The 17,905-nt window shown below is 36.4% G+C and overlaps 1 protein-coding gene across 10 annotated transcripts in view; it reads right to left on the minus strand.

The window, feature by feature from the left end:
- Positions 1 to 17,905, minus strand: part of KDM6A (lysine demethylase 6A) — a 232,263-nt gene that overhangs the window by 13,045 nt on the left and 201,313 nt on the right. For 9 of the 10 annotated variants that reach the window (XM_025371878.1, XM_025371877.1, XM_025371876.1 and 6 more), the window contains 6 exons: positions 15,988 to 16,052; positions 15,839 to 15,913; positions 15,009 to 15,157; positions 12,619 to 12,733; positions 8,675 to 8,862; positions 7,732 to 7,873 (listed from right to left, as the gene is read on the minus strand). In XM_025371878.1, the coding sequence (XP_025227663.1) occupies positions 7,732 to 7,873; positions 8,675 to 8,862; positions 12,619 to 12,733; positions 15,009 to 15,157; positions 15,839 to 15,913; positions 15,988 to 16,052 (734 nt within the window). The remainder of the gene's footprint in view (positions 1 to 7,731; positions 7,874 to 8,674; positions 8,863 to 12,618; positions 12,734 to 15,008; positions 15,158 to 15,838; positions 15,914 to 15,987; positions 16,053 to 17,905) is intronic. The other variant, XR_003117321.1, reaches the window with a different exon arrangement.

Below are 17,905 nucleotides of genomic sequence, written 5' to 3' on the forward strand. Positions count from 1 at the left end.
TCTTTATCCCCAATTTCATCAACAAGCACAAATGTTCCACTGTCTGGCCCAAGCCAAAGTCCAGCAATACAGATTTCTCCCTCAACTCTACCACCAATCAATCGTCAAGTGTAGTCTATTTTACCCTCTAATCTTTGTCTCTCCTTTTGTCTGAACTGGAGCAATTACCTTCTAATTTATGCCTCTAAATCTTCTGCCCTTCCATTTAATGCTTCATCTTGCTACCAAGTGATCCAACATGCAAATTTGACCATTATTTAAAATACTAAAAATGATAAAGACGTCTCATTGGCAGTCACTGCCAATGTGAAGCCTAAATGAAATTTTTAGCAACGAAAGTTTAAATCTATCTTCAGCTAACATGAACACACAAGTATGGCATAAACCAGGGAAAGACACTTAAAAGTTTGGTCTAAAGGAGAAATTAAAATTAAGTTCATTTGCAGAGAAAAGTTATTTCATTTAACAGTTAAATGAAGTCAAAAGAGAAAGTTATGCACTGAGCTGCCACTTAAATTTTCCTACGGAGTTAGGCTGTGAACTTTTAAGTCGAGTTCACTACATTATCAAATGAAAGAAGTAATCAAGATAATATATATTCTTTGGACTTACGTCAACACAGGAAATATCTGGAAGAATGTGAAGCAGAATATGATTAATGTATTTTAGCAAAATGGCTAGGTTGTAGAAATTCAAAGAGATTTACTAAATGACTTACTCAGATAAACAGAACTTTATGGAATCACAGGGTCCTTAAAGACCAGACTTGAATGGAAAAGTGTAGAGAAAAAGCAAGAGTGATATTGACTTGCTTAAAGAACTACAGGCGATTCATTCTCAAAACGATAATGAGGAGTCAGGAGGTGACAACAGAAGAAAACACCATTTCCCATTATTAAATAACCCAGTGCAAATACAGGTTCATAATCCCTTATTATAATCCCACAAAATTTTCATAAATCTTGCATAAACTCAAGTGGTGCTGAAATTTGACCTGGGGCTACTTATAGTATTCACTGAGCTCATTATAGTGACTATTTCTATGTTTTAGTGCTGAAATATTAATATGTTTGATCCCAGGATACTGCAACAGACCCTGCTGGGAAGGTACAATATATTATAAATGTACTCAATAACCTTTTCTAAATCTAAAAAACATTATTTTCTTTTAAACTTTTAAGTTCAGGGGTACACGTGGTCTGTTATAGGTAAGCTTGTGTCATGGGGGTTTGTTGTACGATTATTTCGTCACACAGGTATTAAGTCTAGTATCCATTAGTTATTTTTCCTTTCTCTCCTCCCACCCTCCACACTCCAACTGGTCCTAGTGTCTGCTGTTCCCCTCTATGCGTCCATGTGGCCTCATAAGTTAGCTCCCACTTATATACCACATTTTCTTTATGCAGTCTACCACTGATGAGCATTTAGGTTGATTCCATGTCTTTGCTATTGTGAATAGTGCTGCAATTAATATATGTGTGCATGTGTCTTTATGACAGAATAATTTATATTCCTTTGGTTATATACTCAGTAATGGGATTGCTGAGTTGAATGGTAGTTCTGCTTTTGGCTCTTTGAGGAATCACCACACTGCTTTCCACAATGGTTGAACTAATTTACAATCCCACCAACAGTGTAAGTGTTCCTTTTTCTCCACATCCTTGCCAGCACCTGTTATTTTTTAACTTTTTAATAATAGTAATTCTGACTGGTGTGAGATGGTATCTCATTGTGGTTTTGCTTAGCTCCAAAACACATCTGGCCTAAAGGATTTACAATAAGAGACTGTGAAGCTGTAGTACTTCCAGTGAAGCCTTTACTGAACCTTCCACTCTTTCAGAAGAGCCTTTCTCTATGCTGCCCCACCATGGTTTCTTACCAATATCTCTATCATTAAAGATCACATGTTTTAATGGTTTGACGGTTTCTCAATTCACTTTGAGCAGTCTGAGAAGTGATCAAATCCCTTTCACCTAGCACAAACCTGGGTAACAATGCAGTACACAATAAACATTTACTGAATAAAAAGAACTGGGTAGAGCTGAGGGAGCGAGCAGATGAGAAGGCACAAGGAGAATTTTGCTTACATTCTTTTTGGTTGAGCGGGCTTACCACTTAACTATGAAAGCCTAAAAATTACACACTGTAGAATCACAGTATTTAAGAATTAAAAATAACAATTCAGGGGGAGAGTTAAGGAAGAAGACTATGTTTGTATATCTTCTCCATTTCATTTCTTACATTTAGCTGATATTTTTTCTTTTAATATAGCCTATAATTCGTATGTTCAACATATACAGAATTAATGCTTTATTAAAAGATGATTCAAAGGAAAAAAAGGGGGAGATGTAAAAATTGCAGTTCATATTAAAGATGGCTTAAAATAGCAAATGGAGTGGTAAAAATATTAATAAATAGAAAACAATTCAAGCACACATTTAAAGGCAGCAGTGGGAGAAATGGCTGACAAGGCAAGTGGGAATCAGATTTGAGGCATTCACATGCCAGGCTTAAAAAGGTAGATTTCTGAAGAAAGTGTACATTAGTGCCTTTGCAGATATACAACAGTTGGTCACTGGTGACCTCAACAAGAGAAGTGTTGGGCTTACCAAGGGTAGAAAGCCAAACTGCTGTGGGTGGCAGAGTGAACAGGAGATGAAGAAAATAACTCAAAGCAGAGGGAAGGAATGGCAAGGGAGAACCATTTATTAAGAACTGGCACAGCTCACAAACCAGAAAAAACCAACACCACTTCATTTTTTGGCAGGAACTACTAGATTTGAAGACCAGAGCAATGATGTGGATATAACAATTACACGGCAAAACTGTGCTTGTGGAAAAAGACCTCCTTCTCTATTTCTGCAACAATTCAGTCTCCATGCTCTCCTGTTATCTAGCTCACCTATTTCTTTTTCTTAAACAGGCATATCCCCCACAAAGTGCTACCCCCAACTTTTTCTTTCCTTTTCCTCTCAAGACAGTCACAAATTCCTAGGTAGATGACTCCCTAGTCAGCTTCTTCTAAATAGCTCTATCCAACTCTTTAACTGGCTCCCCAAACTTGTCCCCAAATGAAGTCATGTGCCATAGATTCACTCAAGCACTTTCACAGACAGATAGGGGTTTAAATCTTGGCTCTACCTCTAGTCAATTGAATGACCTTGGGATGCTGTGAGAAATAAGTGAGTACAGTCTGGGAAGCACTTTGCTCAGTGCTTGGCTAAGTGCTAAGCCTGATTTATTAACTAGCAATATTACTAAACCATCTAAGTATCCAGACTTAAAAGCCAAAGAATCTCTGATTCACTCCTTTCTCTTACTATCCAAAAGTTTGCTCTATTTAATAGCTAGAAACACCTTTATGAAACCTAAATTAGATCATATTAATTAAAAACCCACCAAGAGCTCTCCAACAGAAGAAAGTCTTAAGTTTAGTACACAAAGCATAATCGGCTTCTAACCAACTTTTACAACTATATCTTACTCTACTACTCATCACACATTGCGCTCAAGCCAAAACATACCACCAATTATTGTCAATAAACATATAGCAGTTGTATCGTATATACATTTAAGCTCACGCAAATGCACAGCAGGGAAGGTAATCAGGAGGGAGGGCAAAAAGGGGAGGTATAGGGGAGAGAATGACAACAGGAGGAAGAGAACATGAGTTGGAGTATACATTTGCTATTCTTCTCCAGAGTTCCTCTGAGCCTTTCAGAATTACCATGTTGAGCATGACTTTAGTGGTTGAAGACTAGAGTTATTCATACAACATGGCCTCCCTACATAAGCCAACTATTTGCCTGGAGCTCAAGTGAAGAAAAGGGATTTACTCCTTCACTGGACGAAAACATTTAACTGTGCTGGACTTAAGGAGATATGCTATGTAGGCTATTTTATGGATGAACTGGGGCATCTTTCTGATGGTGCAAGAGTCTGGTTTTAAGCTGGCTTAAGTGCTATTCCTTTCTCTTCTCCCTGTCTCCTCATTTTCACCCATCACACAAAATACATTCTTCCCCAGAATACACAGTTTTTTTAAAAAAACCTCTCTGACTCCTTGGGCTGGAAACATCAGTGGATCTATCACCAAATTTCTTTCAATCTATTTTATTTAATTGCACTAAGAAAGGACCTATACCATGTATTTATAAACCCTAAGAGCCTAGCCTAGAGCCTTGTATACAATAAGCAAAGACTCATTAAATCAAAGAAAGGGAGCCACGTTGGCTGCTGAAAAGTACATTTTTGGCAATGGCTCAATGACAATTATTTCAAAAAGGGAGGCTTATAAAGCAAGGCCTAGGGGTCTAGACTTGTGGTTAACATTTTCAACTGGTGTGTCAATAGGTACTCAAGCTGGGAGGAGAACTGTTAATATCACGAGGAATACAATCAAGATTTAAATGATTAGACATTTTGTAGTATAGGGCAAAATGGAGTATAGATAAGAATGTAAGTGCATCTAGGTTAAAAAAAAAAAGAAATAAACAGTATCACTATAAATTATAAGTGGAAAAACACCCAAATTTTGTATGTCTGACCTCAACATTTTAAGTATTGAGAGGAACAATGATAAACTGGAAGGAGTCTCAAAGGATAACAAGAATATTGAGGGTGAGGTAGGGAATGGAAAAGATGACAGAGGTGACTAATGTTTAAATTAATGACAATCAGACAACAAGAAGACTATGGATAAGTTATCCTTGGTTCCTTTCTCCCTCTCACCCAACCACCTAATTTATGAGCAAGTTCTATGAGCTTTAGCTCCACAAGACTCCCTACTTTGACCCCTCTCTCTATTTTTACAGGGAAATCTCTGTCCAGGTTGGTCTGTACTGTTACAATTGCCTCCTAATTTGTCCTCCCTACTTCTAAGCTTACCCCTTGGAACCCATTCCACACAAAGCAACTAGATCCATTTTCTTTTTTTTTTTTTCTTGAGACAAGTCTCGCTCTTTCACCCAGACTGGAGTGAAGTGGAGCGCCCCACCACCCCCGCTGCCTCAGCCTCCAGAGTAGCTGGGATTACAGGCACCCGTCACCATGCCTGGCTAATTTTTGTATTTTTAGTAGAGACGGGGTTTCACCAAGTTGGCCAGGCTGGTAAAACTCCCGAACTCAAGTGATCTGGCTTACCTCAGCCTCCCAAAGTGCTAGGATTATAGGCATGAGCCACTGCGCCCAGCCACTAGATCCATTTTCTAAATTTAAAGTGAAACCTATTCCTTTCCTGCTTAAAATCCTCTACGGCAAGCTGTAACACCTATAATTAATATACAAACTTCTTACCATGTCCAGAAAGCCCATGTACGATCTCGTTCCTGCTTGCTTAGTTAAGTTTATCGCCATCACTCTTCCTCTCATTCAGCTATAGTCACCCTGACCTTTTTGTCCCATAAACATGCCAAAGTTATTCCCAATTTAGCCTTCATCTGTTCTCTGTATATGAAAGGTTCTACCCATAGATCTCTGGGTAGTTGATTTCACCTCATTATTCAGGGCTAAGCAGAAAACTCACATTCTCAGACCCGTTAAGCAAAAGAAGCACTCTGACCTTCCCTCCTCCCAAATATTACTGTATTTTATCTTATTCATATAAATAAATTATACTGGGGGTTTCTTTCTTGTCCTACTAGAATTTAAGTCTCCAGAGGACAGGAATTTCATCTTAAACATTGGTATGTCTATCATCAGTGCCTAGAACAGTGTCTGGCATAGAGTTAGTTTTCAAACATTTGTTGAATGGGATTTATTCTGCATAAATCCTAAATATACTCAGGAAATCGGGACCAAATGACAGGTAGACTTTAGGTTATTCTGTAAACAACTTGCAAGAATTATAGTGAGGTGAAAATAATGTTTAAGTCACTGGATGATCACAAATTATGAATATAGATAAGATTACTATATTAAGTAGGAGCTGATTAAGTGACCTTAAAATCCTTTCCAATTATAAAATCCTAATCTACTCATAATGTAATGAGTTACTTTCAGTCTATATAGCTGTTAGATAAATGGCTTCTATATTGAACTACTTTTAAGTGATCTGACTTAGCATCTAGTTTATGACTACCTCCAACTTTCTAAACACCTTTAGTGACTTTACATCACTTTTGTTTCAAAAAATAACACTGAACTTGCTATTCAGGGAAAAGTACCATTCTGATGTATAACAGGATAAATGGAGAGACAATTCCCCGCCCCACTATAAATTATATTTATGGAAAGTATGGTACGCAAGATCCAATGTTCTAAAGAATTTGTATATTACTTGCTGTAATTTGGTTTTTGGTCCTTTTTGTCTCCCCTACCCTTTTACCTATAACTAGATAAAATGGTGCAACTGAGAAAAGACTGTCATAAAATAATTCATAAGCATGTTGCCTTGGCCACACAACTTTTGTTTAAATAAAAGTTTGGATCTAGATTTGAAATCATTTTAACAAACCAGGATTACTTTCAAAAGACAGCATTTTGAAAACAACACATGCTGACCAAATTATCTGCAGGAGAAATACTTAATGTAAACACTGTTTTAACAAAGACTAAGACAAACTTATTTAATCAATGAATATAAAGCAGTGTATTCCAAAATGAGCTTTTGAGAAAACTAATTCTTCAAAAGATACTGGTCAAATAAGTTTGGGGAATACTGTACACTGTAACTCTTCTCCCTCATTCACAAATTACATTAACATGTACAGTATCTAAAATATTTTACAAAAAATAAATAAAAATAAAGGACTTGTCCACTTGCTGAACTTTACTCTATCATTTCCCATATGTCCATAGCCAGAATTTCCCATCTTTTGGGGACAGAGCTAGTAGTGGAAAACATAGTTTAGGGAAACACTGCTATATAGCACTGTTTGAAAATAGTACCTCTAAATAGATTTACAAAATGGCTAAGATAGAAACTGTGAAAACAAATGTGAAGCTTACTGGTATTCAAACTAGGGTCCTAGATAAGAATTTACATAACTTACACTAAATTTTTTTTTTTTTTTTTTTTGAGACGGAGTCTCGCTCTGTCGCCCAGGCTGGAGTGCAGTGGCCGGATCTCAGCTCACTGCAAGCTCCGCCTCCCGGGTTTACGCCCTTCTCCTGACACCTTGCCTGGCTAGTTTTTTGTATTTTTTAGTGGAGATGGGGTTTCACCATGTTAGCCAGGATGGTCTCGATCTCCTGACCTCGTGATCCGCCCGTCTCAGCCTCCCAAAGTGCTGGGATTACAGGCTTGAGCCACCACGCCCGGCCCCTAAATTTTTTTAAGTAGCTCAGAAAAGAGACACTTTAAAAGATAGATGATTTAATTAAAAATTTAAAAATTAGCATTTTAGTCAAATCCCTATATTAACTGCTAATTTGTCTGTGACAACAAATATTCTGTGATGCCATTTTCCCCTCAAGTTACTAATGGTAGATTTTCAATATTAAAACTAAAGTTATCCTGGGATATCAGGTGGTTCAGAGGGAAATGGGAAAGAAGCACAGGTTTGTGACTCTACTGATTTATAATCATATGTGTCTTTTTTTCCTTTCTGTACCATAGTGGGCTAGTTGCAAGGGAAAAATGTTTTTAACATGTGGATTCTCATATTACATTCTGCTAGACTTCTGGACCACTTTGCTTCGATGTCAACATAATTCTAAGGGAGAAAAAAACCTTAATAGTTAACACTCCCCAAAAAGAGAGGGACTACAGCAGTTTTAGAAAAGACTTACTTAATCATTTCAAAAAGCTTTGGATCTGAGACCTTGATATTTCGTGCCATATTCCAGGAAAGATGAACCATGGGTACTATTGACTTCACACTTTGCAATTTGTTCCATTCGTACCGTTCCACTGCCAATTTATACTGGCAGGCTAGGAAAAAAAAAACAGTTATAAAGCAACCCAAAGTACCAAAAGATATGAAGATAACCATTATCACCTGCTCAGGTGATATCTTCAACATCAATTCTGAAAAACCTCAAAACACTATAAAAATAATTATGCTTTATGATAATTACAGTAGTAATAATATTAGCAATCATATAAAGAGCACTTCCTATGACTATATGCCAAGCATTGTGTTATTTTTATTTTTACCCATTATCTCATTTACTCTTCACCATCACCTTATTAATTTCATTACTTCCATTATACAGATGAAGAAATCGAGGACCAGAGAGGTTAAATAACTTGCCCAGAGTTACAAGAGCCAGATCCTGGTCCTAATCCAGGTCTTTTTGGCTCTAAACTCCACATTCTTAACCTTAAGTGAGTACTGCCTGAAGGCAGACATAATTCAAACAGATTTTGACATTACAGATCTATTCATATGAAATACTAGATTTTTTTTAATGTGAAAGAATAAATTTTCTACTTTGTTTTCTCTCATAAGGGTTTTTTTTTTTAAATAAAATAAAACCAAGCACTCTAAAAATTATTATTATACCTTTCATGTATATTAAAGCCATAAACCTGTTTTTTGCTAATATCTACGCTCTTAGATTTCCATTTGTTAACTTGAATTTAATTTATTGTACTACAAATTGCAATTCTATGCAAGGAGACATTCTTCTTACAACTTTTAGTAAGTTATATTTCAAGAAAAAAGGAACAGACCTATTGGATATAATCCTATATAAATTAACTTTTTTTTAAGCATATTCTTTATAATACCTGTAAGTGGACCAACATTCCAAGCAATGTTGTTGCACCAGCCAATAGCCTGAACCCAATGAACAGTGCCTGCATTTATCCAGACCAAATCTCCAGGTCGCTGAATAAACCTATACACTGGAACATTTGCTTCATAAAGATCTTCAAGGTTGGGCCACCAAGAACCCATTAGGAAATTCAAATTATTTCTGAAATAAGAAAAAAATAATGTAAATGGATCAACTATATTAAGAAGCTCCTAGTAAGACTGGAAGAAAACATCAAAAATTTTTTTAATGAACACTTGTTCATTTTATTGAAACGTAATTGCTTGTCCAAAAAGATCTGCTGTATGTATATAAAGAGTGTGTAATTATGGTTGAGTACTAAATTACTAAAGATCAGTGTTAGCATTTTTTTTTTTTTTTTTTGAGACCAAGTCTTGCTCTGTTGCTTGGGTGGGAGTCCAGTGGCTCCATCTAGGCTCACTGTAAGCTCCGCCTCCCGAGCTCAAGCAATTCTCCTGCCTCAGCCTCCGGAGTAACTGGGATTACAGGCGCCTGCCACCACGCCTGGCTAATTTTGTATTTTCAGTAGAGACGGGGTTTCACCAGGTTGGCCAAGCTGGTCTCGAACTCCTGACCTCAGGAGATCCGCCTGCTTTGGCCTCCCAAAGTGCTGGGATTACAGGCATTATAATACCTGTAGTAAGTGAACCGGCCCAGTATTACTATCTTAAATTGATTTTTCAAAGATCCAAATGAAATCCAAAGCTACTTTCAAGTAACACATACGTTAATTTTTAATTTCATATCAACAAAGACTATTTTTGACTGAAGCCTTCTGCCTGGAGCACCTAGAAACCCCTAAAAGGTAAATGGAAGGTAGAGTTGACATCAAGTCATTTAAATCCATAAACAGGAACACTGTGGCAATACAAGTACCAGGAACTTCCCTTAATTTCTGAGGAAAAGGAGACTGGATGTCAGACTCCACATAGTTTTGATGATTAGCTGATTAAAACTACGCAGTTCAAAACAACTATCAAAAACAAACAATCATGCATGTGCACAAATAATCATGACCACTACTACCAATATACTTTGGAAACATTCCATAGATCATATTATTAAGCTTTTATTTTAATATCTGGCTTCTTATTCTCCATCATGATATGAAGTACTTTTTAAACCACATAGTCACTTTTCCCATAAAAGAACTTTATAAAATTGAATTAACTACTTCAAATTTCATATTTTGGGGAAAGAAAAACTTACACAGTAAAAATGTTCCTTTCCGTAAGATCTAAGAAATAATCTTACTTTATTTATCTTGTGCTATAGCACATGAGAAAGTATACAATTGTTTTTACTGGTTTAAATTTAATTTTTTATCTAGATCAAGGGTTGGCAAACTATGGTCCATGAGCCAAATTCAGACCACTGCCTGTTTCTATAAATAAAACTTATTAGAATACAGCTATGTCCATTCACTTACGTACTATCTCTGACTGTGCCTGTTACAATGACACAGTTGTGACAGACAGCGTATGATCTGCAAAGCCGAAAATATTATCTGGTCCTTTATGGAAAATAAATTGCCAAACTATGATCTAGAAAGAACCTTAGTCTCTCTTTTTCTCTCTTGAAAAATGCAAGGCTACTCTCAAAAGTTTAGATTAGAGTGAAAATGGTAGCCTAACTGCAAAGAGATAAGGATGGGCTTATTGTGTGTGACAAGGCCAAGTAGATACAGTCCAGAAAAAGTTGCCTATAAAGCAAAAAATGGCTATAAACACAAATCTTAGCCTTATTTCACCCATGTATTGTCATTACAAAATTAGAGAAAACTTTTTATCCAAAAGCAAGCAAGTAATCCCAAATAGAACCCCCCCACAAAAAATTAAACTTACCAAAAAGTATGCATCGTTTTAATCATATATTCAAAAGAATGGTTATTTCAAGACAGGTATTACTTAAAGCCATAAAATAAACTACAGATACAGTACATAGTCACTATCAAAAGCAACAATCTTTATGTGAAACAAAATTACAGTGAAACGCTGAAGAAGCAAGTACTACTTTCACAACTGAGTTATTAAATTTACCTAACCCTTCCTCCTAACTTGATATTTTTATTATCCCTAAGCTCAAGCTTTTTGGATGTCATCTGCTTATCCTAATTATCTTTTTTTTCCCAAGACACCTCTCCATTTAGATAGGAAAAAAAACTACACCCTAAAAATAGCCAGTCGCTACTCAGAAACAATGAATAAGGATTCCTGTATTATAGCTGCAACAATATAGTATTAACTCAAAGTTCAAGAAATAAAAATCTTTCTATAGCACAATGGAGATTTTCTATATAACAATGTTCTTTCTCTGCTGCTACTGGACTGCTGGTCCACATAAAAAGTACAGATTAAAGTAGATCAGGCTATTTCATCAGTACATTAGAAGCTTTAAAACTCCCTATCTTTGGCTTTCTTACACTGAAAGAAACCAGTATATGTAATAGTGAAGACAATATAAGGTAATTATCCCTTGCTTTTATGTAAGTAAACTGTGGATTAGTATCTTTTTTTGTTTTTTAACTACAATGCACTTCTTACTAAATCCAAATATTTAAGCAAAGATTCTTAAACCAAAGTAAGAAATTAGAAGTTAGTATGGGGCTGGGCGTGGTGGCTCACGCCTGTAATCCCAGCACTTTGGGAGGCCAAGGTGGGTGGATCACGAGGTCAGGAGTTCAAGACCAGCCTGGCCAATATGGTGAAACCTTGTCTCTAGTAAAAATACACAAATTAGCAGGGCATGGTGGCACACCCCTGTAATCCCAGCTACTCAGGAGGCTGAGGCAGGAGAATTGCTTGAACCTGGGAGGTGGATGTTGCAGTAAGCTGAGATTGTGCCATTGCACTACAGCCTGGGCAACACGGCAAGACTCCATCTCAAAAAAGGAAAAATAAACATAAAGAAGTTAGTATGTGGAATACGTGTATAATTAGTTTTCAAAGTCATCTCATATGTAAATGTTTCCTGTGGGGTTTTTTCCCCCCTTTAATTGGCGTGGGGGCATAACACCAAATGTGTATATAATGTATATTTTCATCCTATACTAATTTTCTAATGTTATTACTAAATGAAAATATCAGGTCCTTATATAATAAAGTACTTTCTAGAAAAGAAGAAAGAGAATAAGGTTCTATTTAGACAAATGATCAAATTGAAACCAACTAAAAAAAAAAAAAAATTCCAAGGTACTTTTTAACGCAAGATACAGAAATAAAAGCTATTTCTGAGATCTTAAGGAAAGGAACTATCCAATTCTTTCAGCTAGAGAAAACAAAATCTGGGCTGATGTGGTGGATCATGCCTGTAATCCAGCACTGTAGGAGGCCCAGGCAGGTCGATCGCCTGAGCTCAGGAGTTCAAGAGCAGCCTAGGCAACATGGTGAAACCCCATCTCTATTTAAAAATAAAAAATAAAGTAATAATACATTTTATAAAATTTCTTCCTAGAAAAAGTTGTCAGTTTAAAAAGAATTTATATCATGATATGGCAAAGGGTATTATGGTCAAGCTTGAGTTATTCATAGCCTGTACAGGTGCTCAATAAAGAATTCCTTCTACTTCCTAAAACCATTTATAACAAAACAATTTTTCTTGGAATATACACCTTTCAAATGAATAAGTATGCATTTTAAAAATTAACTAATAACTTTTCTATCTTCTTAAATTCATGGGTACTACTATTGCATGAAGTTGTTTCATGGCATCTTTCTTAAAGTATTTCCAATTTCACAAAATATAAGGTTTGGAATCAAATAATTTAAAATGAATTCTTTGCTGAATGGTAAGTGAATACTGGCAATGTATCCATTAGGATATCCAGCTTGGTAAGTTGTCCTTTACAATTACTGCTTTCTAGTACGTGTTTTAAGAAAATTTACTTTGGAAACCTACTTTTCACAGAAGTCATTCAGAACACCCCAGTAACCTTCAGGAACAACAAACCATTCACAGTCACCTGGGCCAATATTTATGTTAACTGAACAGAAGTTGTTATTTTCTTGATGACCTGAAATGTGAAAAGAAAAAAAATTGGAGCTCCAGTGGCGCAATCGGTTAGCACATGGTACTTATACAGAAAAAAAATTAATCTTCACACTATAAGTTTATAGAAAAATGGGTCTTTGGAAACAAAACCTTACAAATGCTCAACAGAGAACACTATAGTAGTATTTAGTTGTTCATCACTGTAGCATTTTTATGTCAACTCCTAACATACTCAGTAAGAGCTTCTATGATAGGCAGTATAATCATGGTTAAGAGATTAGGCTCTGGAGCCAGGCTCCTTGGCTTAGTCATTACATGAACCTGGGCAAGCTGGTAAACCATTCTGACTCAGTTTCCCTGTATGTAAGAACAGATAATAATAATCTCTATAAATTGTTGGGCTGTTTTGAAGATTGATAAACTAATGAATGCATAAAACAGTGCCTAATACAGATGTTCCTCGACTTACAGATGGGACTACATCCTGATAAACCCACAGTAAGCTGAAAAATACCTTGAGTTCAAAATGCATTTAATACTCTGATAAACCCACCATAAAGTCCAAAAGTGGTAAGTTACACCATTTCAACTCAGGGACCATCTGTATACAGTAAACAATAAATATTAGCTATTATAGATATTATTACCATTTCTTTCCTTATGAACTAATCTCCAGGAACAGCGTTTACCCCATAACAAGGTACTCAAAATAATGTTTTTTGCCCAACATTTATATCAGTGTCCAATGATAGAGTACAGAGCAGAATATAGTTCTTCCATCATGTATTCCAGAACTCTTTGCACTTTACCTGACTATGGATAAAATAGGACAGAAGTGGGCTTCTAATGGTCTGAGGATAACAATTATAACCAATAGTTCTAATCCTGGCTGTATATTAGAATCCTCTGGGGACCTCAGTTAAAAACCAACCCACCCACCCACATGCATGGATCTGAATCCTAGAGATTAATTACATATTTTTTTAAAAGCTACCAGGTGTGGTGACTCAAGCCTATAATCCCAGCACTTTGGGAGATCCAGAGGGAAGGATAACTTGAAGTCATTATGTGAACCTCGAAACAATTAGCCAGGCATGGTGGCATGCACTTGTAGTCCTAGCTACTTGGGAGGCTGAGGCAGGAGAATTGCTTGAGCCCAGGAGTTAAACAAGATTACAGTGAGCTATGATCACATCACTGCACTCCAGCCTGGGTGACATACCAAGACCCTGTCTCTTAACAAAAAAAAAAAAAAGAAAAGAAAAGAAAAAGAAACAAAGGACCAGGAGAATCAAATCAGCAGCCGGGATGGGGAACCACTGACCCATTTTACCCAGAAGCAAGCATAACCCTATTTTCAAACAATTCTTAAGCATGACTCAGTGAGAATGTGAACAAAGAAGGAAGCAGTCTGGTTTTCAAACCATGGCTGCATCAAGTAGCAAAGAGAAGCACCTGAGGGAGACCTGCAGCCCACAGTACATTGGTACAGTTGAACTGGTTATCAACAGTATCTCTTCTAACTGATCAGTGCTGGGATTGTAGCAACTGTTAAATATTTTGAATATCACCCTGTGAAATTTCATGTTAATGCAAAGGAGCACAAAGAAGATAGTACTTCAGTACTGGATAGAAAATTTAAGTCTAAAAACAATGTAATTCACTTTACAAATGAAGACAAAGACCTAAAGAAGAAATGTAACTTGTCAAAAGTGACAAGCCTAATTAGTGGCAAAGTCTAGACTAGTTATTAGAATGAGTCTAGTAATGTCTCCACATCATGAAGTTGTTTTTAAACTGTGAGTTGTGATCCACTTAGAAAACTGCAACCTACACTTTAGTTTTTAAATGAAACAGAATGGAATAGACTGGAAAACATACTGTTCGATAAAACTGCTGCTGTATACATACATGTGCACTTGGTTACATATAAAACATACTTTTTATTGTTACTTGGGTTAAAAGAAAAATTAAAAAACACTGCACCCCATCACTCTCTGCAACAGATGGGACTGACAAGAGAGTCTTCAGGCCAAAAGAACTTATTTCCCAGTGATGCTCCAATGACCCCTTTCCAGATTAAATTGTTATACTGTTTCTGGGCTATTACACTAAAAAAAGATAATGAAAAGGGGAAAAATCTTAATCTGAGCCCAGTTAAAAAGTCTAACATTACAACAGGAACAACTCTTTCAGTTTTATTCATTATAAATGACAAGATCCTGGCTGTCTTTGCATGTTTCATATTTTGATTTTGTTTTCAATTTTAACAAGGTATGCTAGTTCATACAAATTACCTGGTGTTCTGCTCCCCGGAACTTTCATGTATAGTTGAACTGTGTTCATGCCCAGTATGGTATGACCAACATGGCTTAGAAGATTTCCTGCTGATACGACACGCACAAAAGCAGGAAGTTTAGTCAGCTCATGTAGCTGCAACTTCCACCTGCAATAAAATAACACATCAAAAGTGAAACTCTGCTACAAGTATCTGTGGAAGTTTACCATTTCTTCAAAACTCTTGGGTTCCAATCAGAAAAACAATTAGGTCTATAAATATTTTACTTTTCCATAGGAAAAAACTTAAATTTTTCAATTTTTCCAAAGAATACTTCCCAACAAAAATAGGCATAAAAATTATTGACCAAGTAAATAAAAGAAAAAATACTAACAGTTGTACAATTATATTTTATAAATACATTTTCATGTAACTATTTCATATAATTAAAAATATAATTTTGTGATTACGTAATTAGCATATAGTCAGAGTCTTGATGAAAAACTACAGAAAAGTTTTAGGGAAAAAAAAAAATCTGGCAAGGTGCAGTGGCTCACAACTGTAACCCCAACACTTTGGAAGGCTGAGGTGGAAGGATCTCTTGAGCCCAGGAGTTCAACACAAGCCTGGGCAACACAGTGAGACTCCATCTCTACTTTTGGGAAAAAAAAAAAAAAAAATTTTAAATTTCAATTGTAAAATATAGCAGAAAAAGTTTAGCTTAAATTCATGTCAACTTAAAAACAAAAGAAAATAAATGAAACAGAAGAGGAAATTGTAGAGAATTCCCAGTCTAGCACAGGATAACTCTTTGCATCAGTTCACAGAAATATTACTATAAGGACTTACTTTTTGTCATCAGATAGGTCAATATTGGTCCCAAACTTTATGGTTTTAAAGGGTCCTTTCCTCCTCCTCCCAGAACTTAAAAAAGAGACACAGGATTAGAAACACGCCTTTTAAAAAGAAATACTAAGTGGACATTAAAAATGACTTACTTATCTGACGATGTAGATTCACTATCTGAGTGGTCTTTATGATGACTTCTTTTTTCATTTTCTTCCTATAGATTAAGCAAAAAGCATTCTAGTTTAGTGTTGTACAACTGGCAATCCTTTCCACCATACAACTGAAAAAAAAAAAAATTCATATCTAGATTGAATAGTATTATTTGTGTTTTGAAACTAAGTTTCATGTTTTTAATATTTTGAGACAGGGTTTGACTCCTGTTGCCCAGGCTGGAGTGCAGTGTGTGATCCCGGCTCACTGCAACCTCCTCCTCCTGGGCTCAAACGATTCTCCTGCCTCAGCCTCCTGAGTAGCTGGGACTATAGGTGCGGATGACCATGCCCAGGTGATTTTTGTATTTTTGGTAGAGACGGGGTTTTGCCATGTTGCCCAGGCTATTATCAAACTCCTGCGCTCAAGCTGTCTACTGGCCTCAGCCTCCCAAAGTGCTGGGATTACAGGCGTGAATCATCACACCTGGCCTTCAAACTAAGTTTCTATAGGCCTCTTACACATGAAAATTTCTTCAAACACCACATTAAATAAATAAATACCCAAGAAAAGTCGAATCTCACCGGCATGGTATCCAACTTCCTCCACTAGCCACAACGTTATATTACAGATTCTCATACTTGCCCCATTTTCAAGAGGAGAGAAAACTTGAGTAAAGCTGAAAGGCCTAGGACATCCCAATCTTGATTATAAATGATATAAGCTAGCAGAGGTGTGTGCATGTGTACACAACTATATATGTGTAAGAGTAGAAGGTAAGATACTTTTTATTCTTGATTATGAACAAAGGAAAAGTTCTTCCAGGGAGTATTTATTCCACAAAGAATTATACACAAATGACAAAATGTTTCTAACATTGGTAATTCAAGTGCTGGATAAATATAGGTATTTTTCAATGCAAATATTACTTTTATTTACAACTCCTGAGTCACGGACATGGTATCTGTTAACACTGTTTTATGATTTCTAAGTTAGCAGTACTTCTGACCTTTGGCTTCCATTCCTTTAAATGTATAGTGTCTGAACATTTGTCAAACTTTTCACATGTAATGGTCCATGTCTTAAAGCATACTAAAAAACCCCATGCTGGCCGGGCACGGTGGCTCACGCCTGCAATCCCAGCACTTTGGGAAGCCAAGGTGGGCAGATCACCTGAGGTTGGGAGTTCGAAACCACCCTGATCAACATGGAGAAACACCGTCTCTACTAAAAATACAAAATTAGCTGCATGTGGTGGCAAATGCCTGTAATCCCAGCTACTCGGGAGGCTGAGGCAGGAGAATTGCTTGAATCCGGGAGGCAGAGGTTGCAGTGAACCGAGATCATGCCATTGCACTTCAGCCTGGGCAACAAGAGCGAAACTTCGTCTCAAAAAAACAACAAAAAACCCCCATGCTTTCTTTGGTTATGGAACTCTCCCCATTTAAATAGACTGCCTCTTACTATCTCTGCTTTTCAACTCTTCCTCCAAATTTTCCTTTGATGATCTTTGACTCCTTCTTACTACTTATTCTATCCTGACTATAATATTAGCAGGTACTTGAAGCCTTTTGAAAGTTTGAACTACAGATTTATATGGACAACGAATTCACTGGAACTCAGTAAAATCACAGGATAGTTTTTACTGGATGAATTTCTTTGTAGTATATAGGGAGCGGCAAGTGGGAAAGGAAGACAAATATAATTTACAGGTAGAAATGCTATCTTGATTGAAAGTATGAGTTAGCAGAATTTTAAACAGAGACAACAAGCAAATCTAATGAATCACAAATTAAAGACTTTCAGCCACATACTGTCAGTGGTAGGATATGTGAAGAACAAACAACTTAGTGCAGACAAGTATTTGAGTAATACATTTAATAAACTCATTTATTTGGATGTATTATGTTCACTTTG

Source organism: Theropithecus gelada, chromosome X, assembly GCF_003255815.1.
Source record: "Theropithecus gelada isolate Dixy chromosome X, Tgel_1.0, whole genome shotgun sequence".
NCBI classification, from domain to species: domain Eukaryota; kingdom Metazoa; phylum Chordata; class Mammalia; order Primates; family Cercopithecidae; genus Theropithecus; species Theropithecus gelada.